Here is a 13,556-nt window from a genome sequence, read left to right on the forward strand (position 1 = left end):
TACCAGTTCTTCATCCCACCAAGCCTCCCAGCTTTCCTCTCCTTTTACTCCAATTCCACCTCTGTAAAAAAGCCAGTTTGTCCAATCCCGAAAGTCCTCTACCGTCCTAATGTGAGAAATAAGGTTATCCTTGAAAGAATGGACTAAGAGGCAACAAGAGCGAAAATGGCAGAAAAAACACTTACTTTTGCCACTCAAAACCTGATGGATTAAACAAATATGGAGCAAACAGCCAAGAACCAGCTAGAAACCAACTGCTGACAGTGAGAAGAATATAGGATAAACCTTTGTTGTACCCATATGCAAGGACTACCACCAACAATAGCACAATTTCCATTCTGAGAAATAAAAAAGCAATATGAAAACTGAGTGGAGGCAAAAACGAGATGCACGACGTGTGCAGAAAGAGGCGGGGGAGTGGGGCGGGGGGAGGCAAGAGTGAGAGAGACCCCTTAACGAAATGACTTCGGGCGTAAAGCCTGTAGTTTTCAGTAAACTTGATGTGACGAACCACGAATCCTCTACCAGTTGCATGATACTGCGAAAGGTTCTTATTAGCTATGAAATTCAAATTGTGATATTTGTCATGGTGGAAAGGGCGAATAATGAAGCATACCTTTGCACCACCATGCAGAATAGTCCGACCGAAGTAATGTGTTCTGGTGCCCAATGAGAATGTGAAGAATACCGTACACAGCTGAAATTGCATGGTGACAAAACTAACCAAAGCCTGTGTGGCAAGGGTGGACAGAAAAGGATACAAACAAACAAATCAAAAGTTGAAATATAAAAACATTTTTCTAAGTCTTACTAAGATAAAAGAGTTCATGCTGCAAATAATAGCTAGGACAGTTGGATCATGAGATAAATTTTTTGGCATGCAAACCTGAAAGGGTTCAGGAGGTGCGGAGGAAATAATAAGATGCACAATAATCACATATCGGATCTGAGTAATTCCGGATTCTCCCCCCACCCCCCTGGTCCTAGAAAAAAGAAAGCAACCAACAGGAATATTTTACTTGCCACAACCCCCTCATTGTTATGCTTTTCATACCAAAATAATGGGGAAAAAGATAGACAGAACACAAGAAACCAACGCAAACTGATATCCATTTATCCAGATCATTATACCACTGCATTAACGATGTATGAGGAAAGTGCTCCTTGCAGATAATTTATACTCCTGCTAACTCAGAGAAACTAAGAACAAGCCAATAATCAAGCCCAAGTAGTTCTCAACAATTTCTCAGCTTTTCCATGTTTAATCATGGATGTACCCCACTCTCAATTAGTACCCACTTTATACCAAGTATCGGGTGAAAGGTTAACACTGAATTCTCGGCTTTTACATGTTTAATCATGCATGCACCTCATCCTCAATAGGAATCCACTTTACAGTGCACAATATGGTATAAAGTGAATAATTGTATTCTGACATCTTGTGGCTCAAGCCAAGCTGCATGATGGATCACCATTTTCCAAGCTTTCCAAATAAAATCCTCACATTCTTTATGCTACTAGCCTCTTCATGTGAGTAAGGCCCTCTCTGGGAATTCTACAGGTAGGTTTCACCTTCATAACTTGCCTCGGGGATTGGGGGTTCAGTCAGTATCTCAATGCCTCAATCACATAAAATAAGGTTTTGAAACGAAATTTCAAGGTTAACTTATATTACAAAATACTTTTATTGATCTTTCTTCCAATCACATCTCTTTTGTGGCCAAATCTTCTTAATCTCAGTTTTTTCCTATTGGTACTGGATGACAATATCCCCCCTGTACTCTAAAAGCAATTCAATGAAATCGATAGCAGTGGATTTTTCAGCCAATAATCTAGCATGGCACAAGAAACAGGTGGAAAAAAGTCCAAGAGTAATATGTGAATAGGAAAACATAGATTGACAAAATGTAAAGAATGGTAAACTCAACATCACTGACATGTCTACTAATTCAAAAACCGTCATTTATCAGCAATACTTTCAACTAAATGACTAATATCGAGACCACGCATTTCATGATTCAAGAATCTAACTTTGTGTCATTTTAGTCCCCCTTTAACTAATTAGCATAGTTCATTCAACCCTGTACAGTTGGCAATGTGGTTCAAAACCCATAGTCCGAATCCTTACAAAATCAGTGTAAAACAAAATTTTAAGATATATGACCTAAAAATGGAAGTTTAGTGATTATCCTCCCTCCTCATCTTAGTAGACCACCAAAATATTTGCTCATACTTTCACGATCAAGTACATTTTTCAGAGAAGAAAAATAACCGGTGGTGGGTTAGATATGCCCCAGCTAATTTTTATAGTTTAACATGCTTCAATCCATGTATTGGGTCCGTAAAATCTTGTTGAACCCGATATGTTGCACCTATATAAAGCTTCTAATAAATCCATGTTGATGAGTGAAGTCTCTATAACATGTACGGACACCAAAAAGCAAGAAAGAAAAGCAGATAATAATATGCAAAAACCTTCTACAGATTTTAGAACATGTATAGTCATGCAAAACCATAACCGCATAGTTGCATTGAAACACAACTCTTCAATGGCTCTTGCAAACATTAACAGTCAATATCATAGAGGACACAAATTATCGAATTAAACTGTCAATATTACCTTGGAAACCATTATTACAAATGCAAATGAAGAAGATCAGTAAGACGCTTACCCTCAGAAAGCCCTGTTCTAAGATGAAGCCTAAAACCATTGGCACTGCTGTAAAGACACCAATCTGGAACAGGAACTGTGCATTTAGTGCCGCATCAAGAGCAGTATTCTGTAATATATCTGCTCTGTCTTGTATGGTTTCACCAACACCAGATAATGCCTTGAAAAAGGTAAATTCCAACATTAGAAGTGACTTGCTTTAAGAATTCAGTGACTACTGATGCAGGCTAAAAAGAGTAAATACTTTGCCCAGTAAAATATTATCTTAGAAATCAGCAGACCCGAAGATATCAAAAGCAGTATCCATTTTTGTTTAAGGGAATGCTGGGTTAGGAGGGGTTGGGGAGATTGGAGGAGGGGCGGGCAAGGGTTGGAGGAGGGGTACAGATGCCTTGTTTTGTTTGATTATTTGATAGGAAGGAAAGATAGAAGGGGATGGAGAAGATGCTGGGAGAGGCAACCTGCCAACATGGTTGATCCTCAATCCCTCTAACAGAAGGACTTGGATGAAGAATAAAAATAGACATGAATCTCCTTGCCCTTCTTACCTTCACAATGCCAAACAAGGAGAAGGCATAAACTAATTCTTTTCTATCCCCAGTTCTTCACGATACAAAAAGGGAAGGATTACAATGACACTAAATAGACAATTTCGCAACACTAGTACCAAGTGGACACCAGCATAGATGCTTATTAGAATTGAGATCAAAATGTAGAACAAAAGAAATTGAATTATCTCAGAGTATTAGGTCATGAACTTACCAAATACACCCTCCCATAGAGAAAAGCATACACAGTCAGCACAGTCAACTGCATATAGATTTAATGGAATTTGTTAAAAGTTCCCATAACTCATGGCAACATGGAATTTGAACAACTACAGAACAAACAGACAAAAAAGCTTATGCATTTCTCAACCAAATTGAGCCACAGGCACAAAACATATTACATAAAACAAGAAAGCAGGATATTATTTTCTATGACATGATAGCTAACCATGGTACAGAAATAGTATCCGACAGTTGTGAAGTAGAATGAAAGCATCCTGAAAAAATCAAAGAGCTGTCCAAGCCTGTAGACATCCCTGCTAAGAACTTGTTCACCATTGCCTCCAGCAACTTTGCCCTCAAAAAGGGCGATTTGATTGAGCCCAACATCCCTCCCTTTGCCAACCTGGGCAAATTTCAGTTATCACTTATCAGATTCCACCCATAGATATAAACACAAGGGATGCTAAAGTATACCTGAATGTATTCATGGTGGGTCACATTTCCTTGGCGTAATGTTGAATTGAAACCTGCAATGTTCCCCCTCAAGATTACGGGCATTACACAACTAATATGCTTTAACTTTGTCTAAAATCAGCAAACTAGGAAAAGCCCTAAGATGAGCAGGCATGGAATTTCGCATATGGCGTGACATTTAAAGTTGATGAAATTAGAAAGTCCTGATGGCACATAAAATAGCATTTCTGTTTTCTTCCCACTCACCAATATATTTAATAAAGCTGATTTACCTTTTATGTCTTCAAGCCTGTTCAAACCAATATATAGGTTCCAAATAAAGGGAATGAAACTACACAAATCAGGTTTATCAAGAATAATACCTGAATAGATGTCCTCACTGATGTTAATTACACGAGATGCCTTGCTGATCCCACCCCTCGTGATATGGAAAACTCTATCAAAAACATCTGGATGCCCATAATGCATACGACACCTTGACAATGACCAAAACATCAGTATTAACAATGTGTATATCTTGAACAAGGACATCTTGCATGGCAAGCAAAACTCACTTCAAAGGATTTGCCAGAACACGTTGACCAAGTGTGACAAAACTAGTTTCTTGATTTGACATGAAGGAAGCCAAAGACGATACACTGCATTAGTAGCTAAGAAGTTAGATTTCAGCAGCATAGAGATATTAAAAACTGCATATACATCACTTGAAAAACACCTTCCAGTAAATACATGCTCCCGGACACCAAGAATGGTAGGGGGACGTAATCCATGATCACTGTGGAACTCTTCGAGCAGATTTCTCATCTTCAGTGCTTCCTCAAAATAATTATCCTGAGTGCAGAAGTATCAGCTCGCGTGAAAATGTAAACAGAAATTAGAGTTTTGATGCATGGGGAGACAAAAAAGGAAATCCACATAACTAATTTGCATAGCATCCATCATATACAAACATTTATAATCTCCTGTATAAGGCGAACTTCTTATACAAATGTAGACTCCCATGATTTTAAACATCTAGAGTCATCCTCATCTGATACATAATGGTTGTGTTTCTGCTATGACAGGAAATAAGCAGAAAGTTTACAGGAGTATACCATAGAAAGGTAAAGCAATTTGTTCTGTCGGAACATAGAGCAATAGCAAACATGACATGCTTTTTGAACAATGGGCAGAGCACAAATAGGAGGCTAAAATGTTGGAAAGTTCAAATTGTTTCAAAACTGGGGTTAGTGAAGTTACCACAACTCAAGAGAATGAGATTATAACATCACTACATTTCCTCAGGTTTATCTCTTGCTCTTTCAAACAAACAAACACATCAACAAATCATGTGCTAGGAGACAATAAAATCATCCTTGAAAAAGGAAGAAGTCTGAGAACAAGGTAAAGCTCGAAGCTTGAACCTAGTTGAAGGAAGAGCTGTAAGCAGCAGAAATATCTCTGCATCATCAGATTACCTAGAAACTGAAAATCAAGTGCAGTATTTATACTCATTATCATGTTCATCATAGTTAGGAGTCCACATCCATAACTTTAGAAGTTCAACAGCACCATATTGACAGAGAACTTCATTTTGAGCCACGTGATACAGAAATACAGTATGGTGATGACAATCTGTAACTCAGCACTAGAAACGAACCTGATTCATGTCAATTGTCTGCACAGCATTACCACGAGTGAAGACCACAGCATGATTTTGATTTTCAGGTTTTCCTTCACCAAGTTTAGGGTTCCCTGGAAGCTTTATTGAGTATATCTCCTGCAATTTATTTAGATTGATTTTCAGTACTTGTTACACACCAACTTAAAATGACAGCCACATGCTGGGATATTAGACAAGCCATACAAAGATACAGTTGCAACGTTTGATGATAACACAAAGCATACATGAACCAGTCCTCTCAATATTGAAAGGAACACAAAGAACCTCTTTATTTCATCCCATCATATTCGGTGAAAATGGAAGCTAAAAAGTAAAGAGCACAAAGATAGGCAACCCAGACAACGTGCAAACACATGCATTTTCTGTTGAGATTACTTAGTTCAAACAGATAAGAAAGAGAAAAGCTGACTTATGCAGAGAATGAACACCACAAAATTCAAAAGGACAGCAAGCCTCATCTTGATAGAGTGAGTTGAAAGCACATGAAATAAAATTAGATAATTAACTCCTTCCAGACGAAAGACCAGGCGCACATAAGAATCCAAGTTTCTAGAAGCAAGTCCAAGGTGCTTCTTTTTTTCCCCTTTTTTTCTCTGTTTGGTGGTTGTGTGTGGGCGCTGGACAGTTTAGTTGACATCATTCTATGATTTTGTATATCTTACAACAATAGAAACTGAAGCTACCGATTAATGCTTCTTTCTGAAAATACAGATATTGGTCATAAGTTTGATTAAGAATAGGGAAAAGAAAAAGTAGTGATGATTTTACCCCCAAACGTAAACCAAGCATTTCTAACGGAATTTGACAAAACCAGAAGGGAAAATACAGACCTTGTCTTTTCCATTGATATCAGCCTTCACAAGTTTCGAGAAATACTCTGTGTGCACTTTCCCATCCTTTAGAGTTTCAACCACGTCGATGAAAGCAACTCGGAGAGCCTCATTTCTATTTGAAGAATTTAAAGAATGATGAAAAAACTTATCAGTTGAAGGAACTACAGAATTTGACATCCATACAATAGTTTCAATGTCAAACTGAATGTCTTGGATCACATTTCACTACCAAACTGGCAGATTTAGTGCTAAATACATAGATAATTTATCTACTATAGTCCAAAAATTTTCTGAAAAGGTAATATTCTGATAAAGTTATAATTATCCCAAAAATTTTGTGGTAAACAGAAACGATATGTACACCATTGAGACACAGGAGTTTAAATATCGATACAATTGAAATGGAAAACTCGAAACCTTTGCATTAACAGAGCAATATCTGCAGCTTCAGGCTTATGTTCTTCTTTCTGCTTTCCATATATCTGACATGTTACAACATATGTAAACTTTAAATCTGCTTGAGCTCTCGCTTCTGGAGACAACTCAAAACTTTGAATATCAGTTGATTCATTTCCAACGATACCAGCTTCCATATCTGAAATTAACCATGACTTGTCAGAATAGACAGAAAAGAAAATATGATAAGATGCTGTAGTAATTTGAAAATGCAAACCTCCAGCTGACATCCGTTCCAGATAAGCTTGAAGCATTAGCGCTTTCCTGTAGTACATCATTCCCCGAACTGCTTCCAAGTAAGGTAATGGGTAAACAGGGACCAGAAACGGAAGACGGAAAAAAATGGATGCATAAACTATATACTTTACAAGCATGAAAAGTTAGGTGCTGAGAAAACATCAGTAGAACCATAGTATGATTACTCCTGGCCTTATTACAACCATATAGGACCAAGTTACAGAAACTAAGTGTTCATCTGAGATTGTTGTGACTGACTTCCAGTTCGTGCCAGAGAAACAACATACAATACACAGCAAACCTTCCACAGCCCCACTGCACGCATGCACGTGCCACCAAACAGAAGTATAAATCAATACTCATATCGCCACCAAAAATTTGGCAACTTCAGCAGCATTCGATGTTTCTTTTGTATACAGGTTAAGAACATGCTACAACAAAATCATCCTTTCTACCAGTACCACAGATGCCCAAGCTCAGGATCAAATGATGGGATTAACAAGAGATGTTGTAATACGAATCTTTTAGGAATGAGAGTGCATGTTATGACTTAGAAATAAATTATATGGTCACATACAGGCACAGTTCTTGTACATCAAAGTCAGAACTTTGCAACTGAGGAAAAGTTACAAACAACTTTACTCGACCAAAGAGTCCTTACTCCATACCTAGAATCGTATAAAATCTTACTGAAAAAACCAACTAAAAGAAACTGGGCTGCGATTATCAGTACTACCAGCAGATAAAACATCATGTGATATTAAGCCAGAAAAATGAAAAAGAAGCATGCAGAACAATTTGGAGAAGATTCACCTGTCCGAGCCAACGTTTGTCCTCGATAAGAAGCCCAAAACCGTAGTTCAAGGATGTGATTAGGATTATCACTAAGTTCCAACTCTGATGAGTTCTCATCACGTCCAATCCTAGCAAGGAAATTTTTCCATTCATCTGTAATCAAAGGACAAATATCTTCAATATATCAAATCATAAGCATGAAGATCTTGGGCTATATAGTTATACAAAGTCCAACAATTTGGGACAAGAATAAATGAGAAAATGGAAGCACCAGCCCATAACAAGACACCGCAAATTGTATTTTTGTTATAGTTGCACTTAAAAATTACAAGCAGACATTACCTATTCAATCGAATCAAGGTATCCCATCAATAGAATACGTGCACAGGTGAGCATGCCCACAGAAAAAAGTTAGAAAGTAAATCTAAAAAGAAAGAGTAGTCAGTGGATTAAAAAATGGCAATTAAATATTTAGCTGGTTAGGGGGCAAACCACAACTGCGAAGTCAGGCTGGTAGGGAAGAATCAGAGGGTACATGATCAAACAACAGATGCCAACAAAGTTTTTGCAATATCTTCTAGGGATAAAAAAGAACTGATAAAAGGAAGTGACATGACATAAGTTGCAAAGGCAGGCAAATATGACAAGTACATAAGATTATAGAAAATACAACCTTAATCCATGTTCCATAAGGTAAAGAAAAATCAAAGTAATATCATAAAGACCTAATTTCTGTTGAGAAACAAGCATAAAAAGAAAGGGCAAGGCTGTCACCACCATAACCAGAGCCAGAACCAGGAAAAAGCAAAGTTCCACATTAGGACACATAACAAACATAGAAGTTTTGAATGGACATCATCCGAACATGCTAAAATACACATTGGTAATAGACAGCCATAAATACCAGAAATATAAATTCATGTGACATTTCTGTAACTACAATACTATTTGCAAACAATAAAATCAAGAGTTGAGAAAAGAAAATTTTGTTCAATCAGAACATAAATACATTCGGAAACCTTAAAGATGAAAAGTTGAGCAGCGGCATCATTCAAAATAAAACTCAGGCTACCTGGATATATCTTTTGAAGGTAAAACAAAGTTGTAATGCCATCCTCATTTTTCTTAAGGAGTTCAGACATGCTATAAAGCACAATCTCGGAGTAATATGGAGTGAACACGCTGCACAAATGACAAGGACTATAAAATAATATTCAATTTTAATATAATGTACAGTTAAATTCAGACAACACAAATACTTTAATACCTAAAAGACAGCATCTCCCTGATGGGCTTAGCTGCTGGCATCTCCATAAAAAGGGAATTAGTGAAAAACTCTAGCCGCCTTCTAGCCTCAAGATTCTTCGGAATATTTGCAGCAGAATCTTTGATCGTAAGGAGTGAATACAATCTACTGACTTGTGCTTTCTAGACCATTTTAATGCAGTTAAGCTCTTGCTCAAATACATGATCTGGTAGACAGACAAATAAGCAAAGATATATAGATGTAAAAAGCATACCAACTCTGCATCATTAGGCCACTTCAACTTTTGAAAGAGACGACCTTCTGTCCTTGCCTTTGCTAGCATATTCCAAGTGTCATAATTATCCCTACACATGATTGAATATGCTCGAGATAGAATTTCAAGGAGGCAAGGCAAAGGAAATGGTAACCATTTACACAAACCTCATGTTGATAGATAGCACATCCATTCGCATAACATCATAAAGATCTAAAATAGCTTTCACAGCACCAGTTTGAAGGTCAGGTGTTTTATCCTTTTTCTGCACAGAGATAACAGCCATTCAAGCTAGTTGAAGATGGAATCTCCAATAAAATTCTTTCCAGTCGCCGGAAATAAGGGCATATATTGTATATAACACTTCACGTTTAATCATAAAACAATGCATCTCAAAAGCAAAGAAAGCAGATACCAGACGGTTGCAAACAAAACTTGCCCTAAATTTCCAACTTAGTACCACGTCAGAAAATAAATTAGATCTTCAGCTAAATGATTCCGGAGCTTTTAAGGCAGTTTGTAGGTAAAAGCATTAACCCTCCAACTAACTATATATCTTATTCTGCAGTAATAAGGTCAACTAATCTAAAACTATCTTTTGCAATTAGATTCCTACCAATGCATCAACAAATAGAGAATTGTTCACAGGACGTAAGACTCCTCCATGATAAACATCCTCACACCACCAGTCAGTTGTAATTATATGGAAGCATAAGCAGTAAGCAATTGAATAGCATACAAAAACAATTACAGAAGTTCAGGAAATTCTGATATAAGTGATAAAGGGATGTTTAGGACTCACAAAACCAATGATGTGTGAGCACTAATAATCACCACGAAATTCCTACATATTTAATTTCCTCTTATGCTTCCAGTCATTAACATTCCACCCTGCAACATTAGGTAGTGTTCTCCAACCAGTAAATTGCGAACAGTGAATGGGTTCTAAGTTGGCTTCAAATTATGAACAGTACTGACCTCATACTGTAGTTTCCTTTCTAGTCCTAAAAAAAACATAAATCAAAATGATATTGAAACCAATCAACCATAAACAAAATGAAGGCATGTTTTGACTCAGAAACCAAAAGTTAAACTTAAGTAAAAGCATACAGAACATGTCAGGTAAGTCAAACTAGAAAGATAATAAAACCAGCTCACTCAATGGCCATATCTGAATAGCAGCAAATTCACAAGATGCAGAAGCAAGGTCAAATTAATTTAGAACGAACCAATATTCCCAGGAGTGCAGTAACTTTCTGAATGACAAGCGAAAGTTTGTTCAGCTGCAAGTCCACATGAATACTCCTCTTCGCTATGCTCCCTTGGATGTCTTCATATATTCTTTCGACCCTGACATGTTTGCAAGACGCATTACAATGATTACATGATGACATCTGAGAGGAGCAGCTGCAAAGAAATCTAAATAGTAGATGAACTCACCATTTTTTTCCTTCATTATTTCCTTCATCATCCAATATTTCTGTAAGGATAAATCTGACACTATAAAAGCACTCCTCAACAGCATATCTCATGTAGTCATCCCTTGAAATTCTGTCCCAGAGCTCTTCTTGCGAGTCTCTACTCTCTGCAGCAATATCTTTTGCAAGGAATATCTACACCATTTGGAAGGAAGTACACAGCAACAGATACATCAGATAAACCCAAAAGGCATATAGATGAAGAAGATCAAAGACACTGACAAACCTTGCTAGCTAGAAGAAAAAGTGGCCACTGTACAAGGGGAAGACTCCCGGTATTTTTAGGCATTTGAAGCAACTCCATTTCCCTAGGCATCAGACACAATCAGTGCAACATTTAAAATAAGCAGCATAAAATAATTGTCCAGTAACAAATGACACAACAGCAATAACTAACTCACAAATCGTTAACATAATCTTCCTCCCTCAGATTCTTTATGATCTCATTCCAAAATGGAGCAAAGCGAGCAGCATCAATCTTTTTCTTTTCCACGGCCTTCATTAAGACAAAAATAATAATTTCATAGAATATAACTTAATTGTATAACCTAAGATGATCGACAATAGGAAAAAATGAAATCAGACAAAAATCACATTCCTAGAACATGCACTTCTAATTCAACATACACAGAATTCTAAAAGTCAACCATTTTTGGACAATCTTATAATTCATTTGAGCTGTGAATAAACACTTCATTTGCTTTCACCACCGGATAATATGTAAGCAAACCAGATCCTATTCGTCTTTAACATTGTTGTCTTTATGTTCTAAAGTTGATTTTAGATCAGCTTATGTTCAACTTCCAGAAACTAAATGGAGGATCCTTGATTCAGTGCTTTCTAGTCTTTATATACCAAGGAAGTTGAGATTGGTCTACTTTTGAGAAGCTTTTCCTCATCAGTAGAAGGTTAAACGGATCTGTTATCTACACACAGCAAGCATGAATGAGACATAAATCCAAATCAAGCTACAGAAAGAACACAGAGAAAACAATAGACCATGTACTCTATGCACACTGAAACAGACTTGGCCTTTTGTTAATTAATATTGGCAGCAAGGATGTATTTTGTTACGGATTTGGATTCCACAGCAGCAATGGATTTATGTAGTAGCCTCATAAATATTTAAAATGCATACCCATGATACAAAAGACAATTATTATTGGCAAGTGTGCAGCTCCATGGTGGCCATAGACAGCCACTGATAAAATAAGAAATTTTGCTCATGATACTCCACCTTAGAACCTAATGAGGCGAGAACAGATGATTGCTATACATGGTCAAGAATCCCAAGATATACTATAAAGTTTCTCTACAAGTAACAATCAAAGATTTCTGAATCATTAGCAAAATATTTCTGTTTTCCATCTAAGAATTTAATCCTACTGAATGTGATATCCAGGGATTTGAAATTATTCAAGCAAAATTCCTTCCCCATGTCCACATTCGTCAATCCAAAACACAACAGATTAGTCTACGATGGTGGAGACAGTCATCTGTGATGTTCATTTTGGTCTATTTTTTGGTTTTCCTTACATCCATCTAGAGAGTAATATGAAACAGGACACTAGCTTTTCATGAAGAGCATCAAACTAACCTGACCAGATGACTGCATAGAATCCCTGCAAAAGAAAGCTTTTATTTAATTCCACTAATAAAGCAACTTACAAGTAGTACTTGAAGTCCTTCAATTGGATTATTTTTACTGTTCTGTTACTCAGATGAGAAAATTCAAGCTGAACGAGAGAACCTGTTAGGAAGTGGTACATGCAGGGTATTCATGAAAGCCGTGGGAAACTTCTCAAAAAGTTGATGAACAGCATCCAGAGACCTAATCTGAAATCAAGGAAAAAGTTTGATCATTGAGGAGTTCAAATGTGGTGTACAAAAAGGAACTCATCCATTAAAATAGTTGAAAAAAGTAAATACATCAAGAAATGTGCATAAGCATTCCATGCATAGAACAATGTAAATATGCAAGCATACAGTCCTGATGGAAAATGCTTAGAAAATTTTCAGGGAAAGTCAAACAATTGTAGCGCACAATAAGATACGTTACCTCTCCAAGACGATCTCTGGCACCCAGCAGGAAACCCCATATAGCAGATATAACAGTGTAGAACAGATGGATATCCAAGAGATAAATCTGCAGCACGGTGACGGGAGAACAAGAAAAACTATTAATTGGATCTCTCTGTGTGTGTATGTGTGTATAAATGGAAGAGTCAACAATCAAAAGAGAAAAGGAAGCATGCTTACAGCCAGAACAGGCGCCCACAAGCTTACTACCGTCAAAGCATTATAGTTATCTACAGGTGAGAAATAGCAATTTATCAATGAAAATGCAAAGCACAAGGATGGAAAAAAATTATTTTACCATATTAAATTAAGATCAGTTACATATAGATGCCACTGAACACCGTAATCGGAGAAGGTGAACACTCAATAACTCAAAAACACAAGAAAAGATGAGATCTTCTGTCCAAGAAACATTAACAGTGAACATAACCAGCAAAACCAAACACATTTCTTTCTAAACAAAATGTCACATAGAAGATAGGATGACCAAAACATTTTTAAGTCACAAAATTAAGTTTGTTCCACCTTAACTAAAGGTGATATACCTAAGTAGCATCAAGTTCAAGGTCCTACCCCACTA

General features: G+C 36.9%; 1 protein-coding gene across 2 annotated transcripts in view; it reads right to left on the reverse strand.

Annotated features, from left to right (window-relative positions):
- GSL10 (glucan synthase-like 10) overlaps positions 1-13,556 on the reverse strand; it is a 29,789-nt gene that overhangs the window by 3,205 nt on the left and 13,028 nt on the right. Inside the window, exons 21-48 of one of the 2 annotated variants that reach the window (XM_011084838.3) lie at positions 13,157-13,206; positions 12,957-13,043; positions 12,648-12,733; positions 12,495-12,519; positions 11,299-11,393; positions 11,124-11,205; positions 10,860-11,032; positions 10,649-10,769; positions 9,587-9,684; positions 9,420-9,510; positions 9,167-9,327; positions 8,972-9,081; positions 7,918-8,052; positions 7,085-7,153; positions 6,829-7,006; positions 6,409-6,523; positions 5,555-5,674; positions 4,631-4,746; positions 4,470-4,553; positions 4,278-4,390; positions 3,916-3,968; positions 3,668-3,844; positions 3,434-3,481; positions 2,673-2,831; positions 617-730; positions 450-538; positions 186-338; positions 4-106 (exon numbers count right to left, since the gene is read on the reverse strand). In XM_011084838.3, the coding sequence (XP_011083140.1) occupies positions 4-106; positions 186-338; positions 450-538; positions 617-730; positions 2,673-2,831; positions 3,434-3,481; positions 3,668-3,844; positions 3,916-3,968; positions 4,278-4,390; positions 4,470-4,553; positions 4,631-4,746; positions 5,555-5,674; positions 6,409-6,523; positions 6,829-7,006; positions 7,085-7,153; positions 7,918-8,052; positions 8,972-9,081; positions 9,167-9,327; positions 9,420-9,510; positions 9,587-9,684; positions 10,649-10,769; positions 10,860-11,032; positions 11,124-11,205; positions 11,299-11,393; positions 12,495-12,519; positions 12,648-12,733; positions 12,957-13,043; positions 13,157-13,206 (3,005 nt within the window). Of the gene's footprint in view, positions 1-3; positions 107-185; positions 339-449; positions 539-616; positions 731-2,672; positions 2,832-3,433; positions 3,482-3,667; positions 3,845-3,915; positions 3,969-4,277; positions 4,391-4,469; positions 4,554-4,630; positions 4,747-5,554; positions 5,675-6,408; positions 6,524-6,828; positions 7,154-7,917; positions 8,053-8,971; positions 9,082-9,166; positions 9,328-9,419; positions 9,511-9,586; positions 9,685-10,648; positions 10,770-10,859; positions 11,033-11,123; positions 11,206-11,298; positions 11,394-12,494; positions 12,520-12,647; positions 12,734-12,956; positions 13,044-13,156; positions 13,207-13,556 lie in introns of both variants that reach the window. The other variant, XM_088881774.1, reaches the window with a different exon arrangement.

The sequence above is a fragment of the Sesamum indicum genome, linkage group LG6, assembly GCF_026168435.1.
Source record: "Sesamum indicum cultivar Baizhima isolate 11 linkage group LG6, ASM2616843v1, whole genome shotgun sequence".
Lineage (NCBI taxonomy): Eukaryota > Viridiplantae > Streptophyta > Magnoliopsida > Lamiales > Pedaliaceae > Sesamum > Sesamum indicum.